Here is a 14,627-nt window from a genome sequence, read left to right on the forward strand (position 1 = left end):
AAAGCCAGTTTATCTTCCCTGGAATTGTGCGATATTTGGAAGGAAAATTAAATTTTATATATATATAGCGCCAATTTACATCTCAAGGCACTTTACAAAGTTAAATTCAATCAGATTATACAGATTGGTCAAAAAGTTTCCTATCTAAGGAAACCCAGTAGATTGCATCAAGTCTCTCCAAGCAGCAGTCACTCCGCCTGAAAGAGCGTATAGAGCCACAGTGGACAGTCAAGGTAAATTAATGCAGTCGTCTGCATTGTCTATGGCTTTGCAGCAATCCCTCATAGTGAGCAAGCATGAAGTGAAAGTGGAGAGGAAAACCTCCAGCAGAACCAGGCTCAGTGTGAACGGTCATCTGCCTCGACCGACTGGATTATCAAGTAGCACAGTTGAGAATGTGGGTTTTGCCCATGAAGAACTCCTGTCAAGCCCCAACAGCCTTTGGTGGAGGCAGTGTGGTGCTCCCAGCATCTCCTTCTCAAAAAACAAGCTCTGCCTTCCTTAAAGGCAACAAAATCTTAATGCAAAGAAATATAAAGATGAGATTGTGCAACCAGAGGTAATCACATATCTACGCTTTTATAGACCAAATTATGTCTGACAAGATGCCGGGGGCCCCCCCTCTACAGAGTGGGGTTTATCAGTGACTGACCCCAGAACTTGGGAGTGGAATAGATTGAATGGCTACCTGTAGTAGTCCTGGCCTTAACCCCACTGAGCATTGGTGAGATCAGCTTCTGTTCATGAAGCATTGGTGGTGTCACCTGTTCATGCCACGGTGACCGACACAACCACACTGGCTGACTAGCAACTGATTGAGGAATGGCATGAAATCCCACAGCAGTAACCACGCTTATGACCAGCATGAGAAGGAGGTGCCAGGCTGTTACGGATGCATACAGTTTTCCCTTGCTCTGCTGAGGCCCCTGGTTGCTGAAATTATCATTATGTCTTCTTCCTTCAAAGTTCAATCATCCAGTCTAATAAACGGCACTAAACCACAGTCAGTGGTGGAGTTAAGTGCTTTTATTTTGCTGTTTGGTACCAGTAAAGAGGATTTGGCTTTTTTTGTTCTGTTTTTTTTTTAATGGCCACAACCCACATTTTAAAATCTGCTGCTTAACCAAAAATTATTAACAAAGCATTATCCTGACAAAATGTTTCAGGGGAATAAACAGACTTTCCAACTGTATAAAATCTACTGTCAAAAAGCTTGGTTACAACAACAAATTACGAATTTCCTCTCATTGTGTACTAGAGGATAGATTAAAAGATGATGTCGAAGGCATTAAGATCAAATAAAAAAAATAGGACAAAACAAAGATAAGCCTACAAAGAATTTCATAATGTAAATAAAAAAATTGTGAAAAAAATAAAAAAAGAATAAAAAAATATAGATGTTCAAATTGGTTCGAAGACTTGCAATGATCTGGTCAAATCAGTTTGTTGTTATTTCATTATACAACTAATAGCGCGGCACAAAATCAGACGGCTGTGTACTGAAATGTACAATACGATAAAATTTGCCTTGCCATGCGATGTGAATAACTCAAAATAAATAAGTGAAATCATGCAAAAGTATACACAATTCTAACAGCAGTCCAACATTTTATTAATGAGAGAGGGAGTGGGAGTGTGTGTGTGTGTGTGTGTGTGTGTGGGGGGGGGGGGGGGGGGGTAGCAGTTTGGCAGAAGTTCAGAAAGTAAATGGAGACGGTGTGAGGTGTTTTCTGATAAGGTTCAGCACCCTGGACAGACAGTAAAGATACTCTCAGTGGGGTTCTCAGGTCCCCTCACTGTTCTCTGCTGGACCGTCTTGTCTGCCATATTGCCCTGTGGTACCATGCTGAGAACCAATGTGTTAGCGTGCTCTACTCCACAGCTCTGTGCCATGTTGTGAAGATGCTTGCAAAGAGAAAGGTTTGTTTCAGTTTTCTCATGGGGTGCAGTCTTTGCATGGCCAATCTTAATGATCACAATGGTGGTCTTTAACAAGGTGACGTCATCGGTGACCTGCAGTCCAGGGATTCAGGTCCATTGGACGTGAGGTGGGGTACAACCTGGACAGGGCACGCCGGTTCCTGGAAGAAGAGATGAGTTTTCAGAGCAGATGTAGAAATTCAGAGTGAACGTCAACACCATCCTCGGCTCACCCAGGAGAAGCTGCACCGCTGACCTGACTGAAGGGGATGGGCAACATAACTATAAAAGCCCAGAGAGGTAAGGTGGGGCAAGACCATTAAAGATTAAAAACAAATAAATGAGTCATGAAACGGACAGGCTGCCAGTGCAGCGAGGCTAAAACGGGAGTCATATTCTCTCTCTCTCTCTCTCTCATATAGTATGAGGAGTTACAGTAATCCAAGCATGATAAATGCCTGGATTACTGTTTGAAAGTCCTGCTTCACAGTTGTCTCAGTTGATAAAAACTGCATTTCACCACTGAACTGATCTGTCGAGATTAAAAGCTCCTTCCATTCTCACCCCAAGGTTAGGGACAGCAGGTTTTATGTGCTGAGCCAGTGGGCTTAGTACATGATGTAACGTTTTCTAGTTTTCTCAAATATTCAAAGGCTAAATAGGATTTTATTTTGTGCTCATCTGTTAATCAACATGCGTTCCCAAATACAAATACCTGCTTTTTAAGTATCGCCATTTTAAGCCAGTACCACAGAACATACTTTTTGTTTATTGTATTGTATAATAGGGGGATGAAAATTAACAAAAAGAGAAAAAAAAATTCTTATCCACTTGCACCTTATAGATAATGTTTAATTATGCTTTATATTTTTTCTCAGAAGTTGAAATCACTAAATTTGAGGTTGTAAAAATGACCAGGAAGGACGGTGGACGTTGGCATTTTAAGTAGGAATGTTCTCACCAGCTCAAAGATTAGGCTTGTTTTGCATCTAGAACTTTGTGCTAGCAGTAGTTTTATCTTATCAGCTTACACCGTGCTACACAGCATGCTTTGGTGAAAATGCTGCAGCTGTGTTGGAGTACAAAATGCAGAAATATGCACCGTTACTAGCTTGTATTGCTAATAGTAGGTTACTGAGCCTTTTAATCAGCAACTCCCACTGGCTTTTGAACTTGGACCTGCTAGTGTTTGAATTCATTCCTAGATCCCAGTTCTAACACGAGAGCCAAATGGAGCATAGGATAAGGAGCCACTGCACTTATCTTGTTTCCATCTAAAAGAAGATTTTGAAAAAAAAAAATAGCATGACACAACTGAAACTAAAAACGAGATTACCATCAACTCTGACCTATGGAGCTAAATTAGGGGCATTCCTGAAAGAAAACCCGTTAAAGGCCTCAAAAGGCAAGTTACCGAGGCAGAGGATCGCCGTTCAGCAGGGCAACGACCCTACACTTACAGCCAAAGTTGCAATAGAATGGTTTACCAAAGCATATTCATGTGTAAAAATGGCTGATTAAGTCTAGACCAAAATCCAACAGAGAATGTGCAGCATGACTTAAATTCGGACTGACCACTGAGCCACTTTGCAAAGAATGCACTTAAGCTGTATTTGCAGTGAAAGGTGGTTTTACAGATTATTGAGCCAGTGGAGCTGAACAGAAATCTAATAGTTCAGGTTTGTCCAAAGCACAGCCCCCCAACCCTAGGCCATGAATGCTACTCATTTAGCCCTCCAGCAAAAGGAGCTAATGCAGCTGTATCTTTTTTGAGAAAATAACTAAAAAAATTAAAGTACAATGCTAAAGTATTTTTCCTTTTATTAGCAGTTCTTTGCTTTGCTTTCATTCTAATATCTTAGTAAGTAGGGACACAAATACCCAGCAACTGTTTCCTCAATAACAGAATGGGGCGCACGCATTCATTAAACTTAGCTAAATGCAACAAGGTTTGCTGAGGAACGTTTTTATTACTGGGATCAGACTGAATGTATTTTGTGGGATAAATGGGAAAACATTCGACTCAGAAAGTTGGGAAAATTTACATCTTTCTTTTCTTAAGTCAAACGTCTAAGACCCGTTTTCTGATCTACAATTTGTTATTTTCCGCTTTAACAAAATATTGCTGCACAATAACAAAAAGGAATGAAAAATAAAATTAGTTTTTATTTTAAGTTGGTCCCTTTTAATGCTTTCAATTTGGTGCTTTTGGCCTGTGGTGCGTAATGTTTGGACGGGACTACTGTAGAGGCAGGAGGAGCAGTAAAAAGATCAAACCTGCCTGCAGGATGAAACGCCGTCAGACGTCTAAAAAGACAAAGCTGACACTTTAGTGGCTTCGCTGTGAGTTCAGGGAGACATTTTTTTTACACGCAGAGACACCAACAACAAAAAAAAAATTGTTTTGAAACTTTTATTTACATAAATCAAACATATGTTACAGCGGCAATCCTAAGCATATCTAGGAATTATTGCTTATTTAACATGAATGAAAAGCTTTTAAGGTTACAGTTTGTGTGTGACTGTAGAGAACTGAAAAAAAATAAAAACTAAAAATAACTGCAAGCACACGGTGTATGCAGTTCTCCCAGTTCTCTGAAAGAACGGCTGGGGCGGTTAGGTATGCGTGAACTGCTGCTCTTTGATTGTCCTACATATAAATATTTAGTGTTTTCAGATAATGCTCTTATTTCTACAGCGGTGGCAGACTACAAGAAAGGAACGCAGAAAGCAACATAAAAAAGTCCAGCTGAATACATTTTGCAGACACAATCTAAAAAAAAAAAAAAAGAAAAGAAAAGCTGAACGGTTATCAAGCGCGGACAAAGAGATGGCTTGGTGATTGAGGTTACACACAGCATGGTATACATTCTACGTTAGGAGAGTTTGGGTTGTTTTCCTGGAATGATTTTCCTTTCACCTCTCTGCACCGGTAAAAAAAAAATTTAAAATAACACTCATATCCGCCCTGGAGTCCATCTGAGCGCCACAAAACACACCTAGGAACGTAGCAAGCTCACAGAAAACAAAACAGCGACCGCTTTACTCAACATGCCTGCATGTTGTGGTGTGCCGACTACACCTTTAGACGCTGTGCAAAATTTAGACGGTGTAAACATGAGGAGAACAGAAAAGCTCGACTGGTCATCAGCATGGGAACATTGGCACAGGTGAATTTAAAACAGCTTTTTTTGGAGGGGGGGGGGGGTGTAGGGAAGATATATATGTATATATACTACACACAAGAACAATATGTCTCTTCATCCAACCATCCACAGTCAGAAAGTAAGCTTATAAAAAGAGAAACAGCAAAAATAACTCCAGTGTGAATGTGGAGATAATGTGCACACAGACAGAACAGGGCATCAGAACAACAAAGCACAGGAAATATTGCTTTCTTCAGATTTAAATTAAACGAAAAACGGAATGATATAGTTCATCTACAGATCTCAAGGGAAGTCTTTTACTGACACAGCAGGTTGACATCAACAGACCACATGCTAAGATCCCATAGAAATAAATGGCTTTGATCACGGTGGCTGCTTCCAGTTTTCACAGAGGGTGACGGCGCCTCCTGGTGGCTAACAGAGGGAAGGGGCTTGGCTGCTCAAGAGCATTCTCCCTAAGAGCAGGTCGTTATGGGGCAGGTCCTTCTTGTTCTTGTCATACTTCCGTTGAGAAGAGGAGGCTTTGCCGCTTGCTGTCAGGGGCTGGAATGCTCTCCAGCTGAAGGAAGTAGAGAAGGACTTGAACCTTTAAAGAAACACAGGAGAGGGTGTCATCACACACACTTCCCAAAGCAGACGGTAACGTGGTTAGCTTTTTTTTTTGGCCCGGGGTGGTACCTGGGCCATAACCTCCAGAGACCAGCTGTCATTCATGGAGAGGGGCTGGGAGCTGGATGGGGTCTTGCTGTCTTTCTCGGATGGTCGAAGCAAAGTGGGACCAAAAACAGTGGCCAGGTTGTGCAAAGACATCTTGTTGACGCTCTCATTTTCAGTCACCCTGTGAAAACGAAGCCATCAACATAGAGGCAGAAGACCGCAAATATGGAACACAAACAAATCACATTCAGCATTTCCATCGGTTTTCAAAGTAGATTAGTAATGTTCAAATTACTAATTTCCCCTCCTCTGACAAAAATAAACCTGCCATTGAGTCCCTAAAAGAAGGAAGTTACTACCAAATATAGATTATGACATTTCAACTGTTATGGTAGCATCTTGAAGGCTGCCACTCTCATGGCTGGAAACAATGAATGGGCGGTTTAGTTGACAAAAAAAATACTTTTTAATAAAAATATGATAAATTAATGCGTGGCAGGACGAAGGGAGCATCGAAGCAGGACGACAGGGAGGATTTCTTTCTCCTCACTCATCAACGACAGTCTCCGTAACTGGAAACTGTAGTTTATAAGCATTAAGTCTATTAATGTCTGCTAAATGGTGTTCTGATAGCTCATTACTGTATGGTAGTCAAAACCACTAATTAATAAAACATGAAGTGGAGAAAAGTGAGACCTGTATGCCTTGGTAATGTGAAGTTGGCTTTTATGTTGACAGCTGGAACACGGTAGCATACGTCTGCACATCCGATTAACAATGCTGGTCAGAACTGGAGCTGGAACCCCCTCTATGTAAATGCTGCTGGAGAATGAGTATTTCAAATTCCGGCTTTTACAAGCTGTCAATTGCTACTCTGCAGACTGATCCTGTTATAGAGGGCTTATAAATCCCTCGATAGAATGCCGGTTGGTTATGTCTCCCAGCCACGGCGCCCAGAGAACAATTCCTCTGTAATCCTGCTCTGCTGGATGAATATTATAGGCCGACTATGTTATACACTGAAAATGTAGCTAAAGAGTTTGCTGCCACTAAATTTGTCTTGGATAAATATTACATTATGCACTGATGCCTAAGTTCAGCAGTCCAAACATAGCACATCATTCTTCGACAATGTGGCTCCCTTGTGCTTCTGTTTTTCTTTCACTTTTTTCCATTATTTTCTAGAGTGACCAGAGTTTACTTGAGCTAGATCGACCACAAAACATTGAAGCAGAGCCTCTCTTCCATCTACTGGCGGATCCTTCTGGTCAGCTTGATGGAAAAAAAAATGCTCCAACACATTTTAATGCAAACATAAATGGATTAGCTTTACTTGGATTTTCTTTACTGTGCAGCATAGCTCTGCTGTGCGCGCTGCTGTGCGCGAATGCACACGCGTGCAGCTTAGAGGGAACAGAAACAGTTTGGCGCGTCAGTCAGTTCGAAACAGGTGCTGTATTGGTCACGTGACCGAAACAGTTCCTGTATCGGTCACGTGACTTTTCCGTAGCAATACACACATCGACACGGGTTTCGCTCTATGAGACCGACACATGCGCCGACGCATCGGTGTTGCCGGACCCATCACTACTCTCTCCTCTCTTTTTTTCCAAATAATTAGCTGATTAGCTTATGTTTTGCATTTTTGTTTTAAGAAGTTCAAACTGCCACATGCTTTCTTTGGTACAGATTCACAAACACCTAAAGGCACATAAGGTAAAGCCTAACTGTACTACTCACTTACCTTTTTAAGTGGTCTAGCAGAAAGAGAAAAGTCACCAGATTTGGCTCTGGCAGAGACAGCAGCAGGTTAAGCATGCAGCTCTCCTTAGCCACGCTGTCAGAGAGCGCTGGAAGACAGAAGGAAAGATGGGTTCGCTGCCATCAGAACACACCAAGACCGACCGATGAGAACGATGAAAACACGATAAAGGCTTGACTAACCGATGCCTCCAGCAAAGTTGGGATACAGCTCGTCAGTGAAGAGAGGCTCCGGCAGCTCACGGAAGTACAGCTTCAGTGTTCCAGCAATGGCGTTTACGTCCATCTCCCTCATCATGACCGAGACGTCCTTATTGTCTGCAGAGTGGAAAAAGACCAGCTGCAAAGTGACCTGCTGCATTTACAGTTTGTTTAAATCCGACGTTCATGTGACACTCGGGGAAAGATTTGAAAGCAGACTAACTTGAGTCAAAAGCAGCCTTTAAGGCCTGGATGTCAGTGGCGACCCCAGACACTCGGTAGATCCCCACTTCGTCCAGCCCACGCCTCTCGATCTCCTCCACACACTGGCGAACGATCAGCGGGACTTTGGAGCGTTCGCGCCTATCGACAACAGAGAGGGAGGCAGATTGTGAAATTATAGTGAACCTCTCTGTTATTCTGTTTATTACACCGACACATGGAAGATCAACTGAAAAAAAAGTGTGAAACTTACTTTGTTACTACGTGGATTTTCACCCCAAAGACGCCCGACTGTTTGCGTGACGGCATTCGCTTCAAACTGAACTCCCTGCTGGTGAACTTCATGGACAGCTTCACCTCGACCTACAGCAACAAAGAACCACTAAGCTAATTCTGGGCAATCTTAAAGGGGACATACCATCGAGTTGTGAAGTGTCTCCTTTAGATTTAAACACCGGGGGTAACCTAACGAGGAATTCAGACCAAAGCATTGCAGTTCCCCTTTATATAGACCACAACTGAATGATTTCAATGTGAAATGGAACAATGGAAAAAGAGTAATTTCCCAAGTAATGCCTAAATTCAAAGCCATGTGGAGCAGTGTAATTCATCTAGTCACTGGAGAATAACACTTACCCCATTCATGGCAATGACTGTCCTCTGCCAATCTTTATTCTGCAGAGTTTGAGGGTCCAGCTAAGAAAAGAGAAACAAAACGGATTAATTTCATCATCATTTCAAATTAAAGTATGATCATGATTACACTGAAAAGGTTAATTTAGTTTGTGGATGGTGCATTACGCCCGAAATATAGCAAGTCACACATGCACTAAAAACCACAGTGATTAAACCGTTTTTTGTTTTTTTTTAACTCAGTCTGAATGCTTCAAAAATATGGAATTACTGACCAATATCTAACCTAATATATTTGGCAAAGGTAATTAAAAAGGCAGTTTATCACATATAATACTAAAACGTTACTCAAAACACCTTTAAACTCTACAGTCAGGTGTTTGTATACATCACAGCACCAAGTCGGGACAGGTGAAGGTTTTGCATGACATACGTCTCAACAGCGATGCATAAAAAACTTCTGTCTTGGTTTTACTGGATGTCGGTGCTGCTTTCAAAATCAAACTACTTCGGATCTTATTTGGCAAACTGGGACTACTTTGTTTCATTTGTTGATTGTAAATGTGAGCAAATCAAAGTCCCATTTGGTATTCCTCAAGGCTCTATTCTCTGTCCACTAACATTAAACATGTGTAGGATGCCCCTGACTGAAATTATGCACTACAACATCATGAATACATATTTCAGAGAACCGTTCACCTAGAGTTACAAGGACCAGAACCGTAAGGAAAGGTAAGATTCCTTCGTCCGTTCATATCTATCAGACATTTCTGTTAAATGAGCATTTTAATATTTCCTTTTAGGAAAACGGGACGTGAGAGTTAGCAAAGTCGTCCTGTAACCAGTGGGTTGCTGGTTCGATCTCCTGCTCTGACTTTCAGTTGTTGTCTCCTTGGGCAACACATTTAACCCGCATTGCCTGCTGGTGGTGGTCAGAGGATCCGGTGGCGTCGATGTACGGCAGCCTCGCCTCTGTCAGTCTGCCCCAGGGCAGCTGTGGCTACTACCATAGCTCACCACCGTCAGGGTGTGAATGACTGTAGTGCGAAGCGCTTTGGGGTCGTTGGGCTTGAGAAAGTGCTAAACAAGTACAAGCCCTTTACTATTTTCCATTTTTTAAAGTTCTATTGATACATTCCATTGTTAAAGTGATTCTCCGAACTCAGTTATTTTCCTGCTAAGCATTTTGTAACCCCCTCTATATAAACAGAGCAACACAAATGCAGTCAACTTGCCCTGTTTAACTAGCTATCGGTAGCCGGGTGTGCGGAGGTTTCAAAAAGTTACAGCTTAGAAAGTGCAAACATTATTTGTTAAAACGTTCCTTCAGTTTAAAGTCAAGTTTCATCAAATGGCAGAAAAGGTGGCGGAGTGATTAGTTATGTCTGGTTTATATGGAGTATAGAGTAATGCAGTACTGCCCCTCCACACCTGCTGCTGTGCACTGCCTGTCAGCGACCCGAAAGGAGCCTACAACACTTTTCTCTCACTTTAAAAAGTCATGGTGCGAGAACTGAAGCAGCGCGACCCATCACTCTTTTTCAGGTAATACTGGTTTCAAACTACAGATGGTGAGCTACGAGCAGTAAAGCAGCCGACCAATTAACCAGCTAATAACAACTTCTAATAGGTGCTACACTCTAGAAAGAGTACATGGGAAAAGAGGTATAGTATTCAGCACAATAAACACAATATTACTACTGACTAAATTTACTGGATGTTTATTCTAGATTTTGCTTTGGTTTATTTATCAAAATTAAAAGAATAAATTCATAGTAAAGATAACATTACAGCTTTCATAGTCAATACGGTGTATTGTTTTTAATCAACAGGAATAAGTATTGCTTATCAGTTCTAAGCAAAACCAATTAGATATTACACTTCTTGCAGTAATGGTGTGCTATGATGAAGCCACTGTATTTATGTCAGCATCTTCAATTGGCCCATGCCTAGGATCTAGTTTAGCCATGAAACTGTGAATTATTGATAATCAGTGATCAGCAGTATCAGACCTGACTGAGCATTACGTCCCTGTTTCTAAGCTCTGTGCCTACGCAACATGGCAGATGTTCTTTCACCCAAGAAACCTTCAAATCTCATTCCAATAATCCTTTCCACAGAGAAAAATCAATTTACTTACATAACCGTTAAAAAAAAATTAAGCCAGTATAGTGCCCTCACCTAAATCTCACAGATAATCAAGCCCAGAGGAAAAAAAACAAAAAAAAACAACACAATGTTGTTGGAACTCAAGTAGGGTGATATAAACCTCCAGGACACAAGAAGAGACTAGACAGCCATCCTTCACAGTGATATGGACTCCAGCTCTTTACCTTCGGTTTGATCAGACTGTTGCGGACCCTGTCCCACAGACGTGCTCCTGTACCGGGGGCCTTCCTCGCAGCCTGGTCTCCCTCGTCTTCAAACCCGCTGACGGCCCAGTCCATGCTGTCCACCTCATTAAGGTTACCCTCGCTCATCCCTTCTGGCATTAGTGTGTTAGGTTTGTGTTTCCAGCTAAGAACAAAGAAAAGCAGCAATGCCCCACAAGCTAGTCTCCAAACGGCGGCTCTAACAGGAGCAGAAAGGCCTTCGTCGCTGAATAACGAGCCATCCACTTTGTCTTGAAGAAACTTGATTTTCCTCTCCGGTTCTTAACCCGGCTTTCGGTGACATCTTCTCGTACAGCCGGTGTTGGACTCCCGCGTCTTCAGAACAGCGACAAACCCGACAACGCTTGCCTCTGTGTTGTTCTACTTCCCAGATGGATTTGTGGGATTAACCCCTGAGAAGCCCCTCCTACCCCTTCTTACCCAACGTGCTCCCGCCCGCTGCTGTGAAAAGTTCTGGCCGGCTGCATCTCAGGTAGCTGAACTGGATCCTCTTAGACCAAGCATGTATTAGTCCGAGTGCCCTTCGACACTAGAGCACGTGCCCCATCTCCTGAAGATCTAAAGCGCCGTATTAAATCCAGGGTAGAAACATTAAAAGAGTGTTTCTCTAATCCTTTCTTCTCCACCGGAGCTCTCAGTGTCCTGACATCTTCCACCTGGATCTCGTTTTTAATGACTTTCAACTAGATGGTAAAAGGCAAGACAGTCTTCCAGAAAGGACTGGTCAGATCTGTAATTACATTTAAGGCTACAGACAGAGAAATGACTGGTGTGGAACAATGAGACAATCCTCACGTTTAAAGCGCAGAGCATTTACAAGCTATAAAACCTGTAGTATGATATATCACAGGGCCACTCATTCACAGCGCCTTGAACCTCTTCACATTTTATTATTATTATCACAAAGATAACGAGAGTAATCGCGAAAAGCGGTAATTTCATTAAAAAGGGGAAAAAAGCTATCCAAACCAAAGCGGCCCTATGAGGAACGGTAACAGGACCTTCAACAGTATAATTAGGTGTGTCCCCCATAGCTGCAACAACTCCCATTAGGTCCCTCTGATAACTGTTGTTTTAATTCAGCCACAGGACGGTTCTGAGCTTGAACGACCTGCATAAGGATTTAAATCCAGACTTTGACTATACCACAACAACACATTGCTGTTTATAGCCATTTGGAGGTGGACTTGCAAGTGTGCTTTGGCTCATCATCACCATTGGGGCCTGTTTTCTTCAAGGTCAGCAGAGGTTTTGGCCTTGGAGCTCTTCCATAGATACCCATTTTGCCCAGACATAAAAAAAAAAAACCTCTAGTGCAAGAACCCAGTAACTCTGCCTTATTCAGCCACTTGTTTACTGACTACCACTTACCAGTTATTTATACATTATTGTCTATTTCAGTGCTGTCTATATTGTCATATAGTATATACTGTAAACCAAATCTACCGCATGTACATAAAATCCTATATAATGCTGATTTATTCCAGCATTCCCCTTCTCTGCACTCACTGCAGACACGTATGCTTGTATGTGTATGTGCATCACCTGTACATCACTTCCACCTGGAACATGTACATAGTCACAACAACAAAGGACATAATATTTACTTCTGAATCCATTGCACCATTGCAATATCGCCTCAGTGTATCTGCTTGTTTATAGTGTGTTTTCTAGACTGCAGACTGATTTGTATTACAGCATTAAGGTGTTATGGTATTATTGTATAAGTAAGCACATCGTAAGCGTTTTACAATCCAGATCCAAATTCCTAGTGCACATAGCTGGCAAATAAAGCCGGTTCTGATTCTTGAACACTGACTTTAAACTCCGGCATGTGGGACCTGCAATGCTTTAGATGTTGTTCTGGGTTCTTTCTTGACCTCCTCCAGGTTGATTGACTTTCAGAGTCATTTTGGCAGGGAAGCCCCTCCTGAGGAAGCTCCGCGGTTCTACTGGAGGCCCAAAGGCAGAGAAATGGTTATGTAAACCCTTTCCAGATAGACTGACATAAAAGACTTTTCTTCTGATCTGCTCTAGGATTTCTTCAGATGGCAGCATGAATGTGTTGCTTTTGGGATCTTTTAGCCTACTTCGTGTAGTCAGAGAGGTTCTGTTTAGTATTATTCTTGATTCAACAGCCGTGACAGCGCTCAAATCAGGCTGTGGCTCGTCTAAGCTTATGGTGGTTGTGACATGAACAAACGGGTTTGTACACTTTCACAAAGAACTGAAGATATAATTAAGTGGAGAAAGGCTAAAATTACTATATAGGCCAAGAAATGTCTCCCACCGCGGGCTCCTGAATAGCAAGCCGAGTATGTGACGCCCTGCGGCCCCCATAGGCTGCTCCCCTTAAAGACCCACCTGTCCCCCGGCAGGAGAATCCCTTCCTGGGCTGATCAACAAGCCCTCGCTGTCTCCCTCCTGTGTCATACAGCAGAGCAGTGCCAGCAGCTACATCTGGTTAACCCAAAGTCTAATCCACCCTCTGTCACAACACCCAATCAGGAGGTCGGGCCTGACTGACCCAGCAGCAGCCTCATGACTCACTTCTTCTAAGGCGGTAAAAGGCCCTTCAGGGGGGGATTAGCCAACATGGAGTAACTGGCTTCGTTAGACTACAGGGAGAGAGAGCTCGTCTCTCACGTTTAACTCGTTTATTTTTTAATCAATTAGCTGTTATTATGAGATTCAATTGGCTATAGAAGACGTTCATTGGTCACAAAAGAAATTAGGCTGAGGGTGCTCTCTAGACTGCTTTCTGTCATCTCAAACATAAAAGTAGACGCCAACGGCTGTAATGTTCATGACTCACCTGATTAGGAGCAAACTTGCTATAATTATTAACCAGACCTTAAAGTTAAGGGTAAAGGGCACGTCCAATATCAATAATGAATCATAATGGTTTTTTTCTAAAAGGCTTATAACATACATTTGTTTAATAAGTGCATTTAAATAAAGAAAGTTCAAAATGCATGGCATGCATTTGTAGATCGGTGGTTATGTGTTATATGCAAAATGCTGTGTGTGTGTGTGTGTGTGTGTGTGTGTGTGTGTGTGTGTATTCACTGCATCATGTTGTGGGCATGGTTTCCTCCAGCAAGGAGAGGAAAGCCATGGGAAGATGGATTGAGATAAACACGGGGCATTTCTGGAAGAAAAGCTGCCAGAGGCTGAAAGATCTGAGACTAAGGCAGAGTTCACCATCCGGCAGAACAACAAACCCAAACATGCAGCTCGTCTTCAAACTGAATGCTTCAGATCCAGGCGTATTCACGTGTTAGAATAGTCGAGTCAAAGTCCAGACCTCAATATAACAGTCTGTGGTAAGACATTAAATCCCATGTAGGCAGAGACTCTCCATCCAATCTGACTGAGCTGCAGCTGATTTGCAAAGACGAACCCATGCTTTGGCTCTGACTGGGAGAAGGTCAATGTAATCAGCACCTTCAGCCGTACCTCAAGTACGCCACAGAAACCGCTTTCTGTGACTCACGTCACTTTTCCCTACCTTTATTTGTCCTTTGGCCACAATCCTATCGGTGATCTCTCCCTCCTCTTTGCTCTGCTTGCTTCTGGGGCAGCACTTCTCGTAGCACAGCAGCCTCAGAGTCTGGGAGCCCTCCAGCTCGATCTCAAACTCCTTGCAGCCGAAAACAGTGCAAAACCATGT

The 14,627-nt window shown here is 42.5% G+C and overlaps 1 protein-coding gene across 2 annotated transcripts in view; it reads right to left on the reverse strand.

Annotated features, from left to right (window-relative positions):
- Positions 1–4,319: 4,319 nt before the first annotated feature.
- The window catches only part of si:dkey-91m11.5 (PH_BCR_vertebrate and RhoGAP_Bcr domain-containing protein), a 43,648-nt gene continuing 33,340 nt past the window's right edge, over positions 4,320–14,627 (reverse strand). The window contains exons 16-23 of one of the 2 annotated variants that reach the window (XM_012882149.3): positions 14,466–14,597; positions 8,565–8,624; positions 8,182–8,291; positions 7,930–8,069; positions 7,689–7,823; positions 7,489–7,594; positions 5,766–5,925; positions 4,320–5,673 (exon numbers count right to left, since the gene is read on the reverse strand). In XM_012882149.3, the coding sequence (XP_012737603.2) occupies positions 5,584–5,673; positions 5,766–5,925; positions 7,489–7,594; positions 7,689–7,823; positions 7,930–8,069; positions 8,182–8,291; positions 8,565–8,624; positions 14,466–14,597 (933 nt within the window). In that variant the 3' untranslated portion in view covers positions 4,320–5,583. Of the gene's footprint in view, positions 5,674–5,765; positions 5,926–7,488; positions 7,595–7,688; positions 7,824–7,929; positions 8,070–8,181; positions 8,292–8,564; positions 8,625–10,894; positions 11,338–14,465; positions 14,598–14,627 lie in introns of those variants that run through there. The other variant, XM_012882228.3, reaches the window with a different exon arrangement.

This window comes from Fundulus heteroclitus, chromosome 12, assembly GCF_011125445.2.
Source record: "Fundulus heteroclitus isolate FHET01 chromosome 12, MU-UCD_Fhet_4.1, whole genome shotgun sequence".
NCBI lineage: Eukaryota > Metazoa > Chordata > Actinopteri > Cyprinodontiformes > Fundulidae > Fundulus > Fundulus heteroclitus.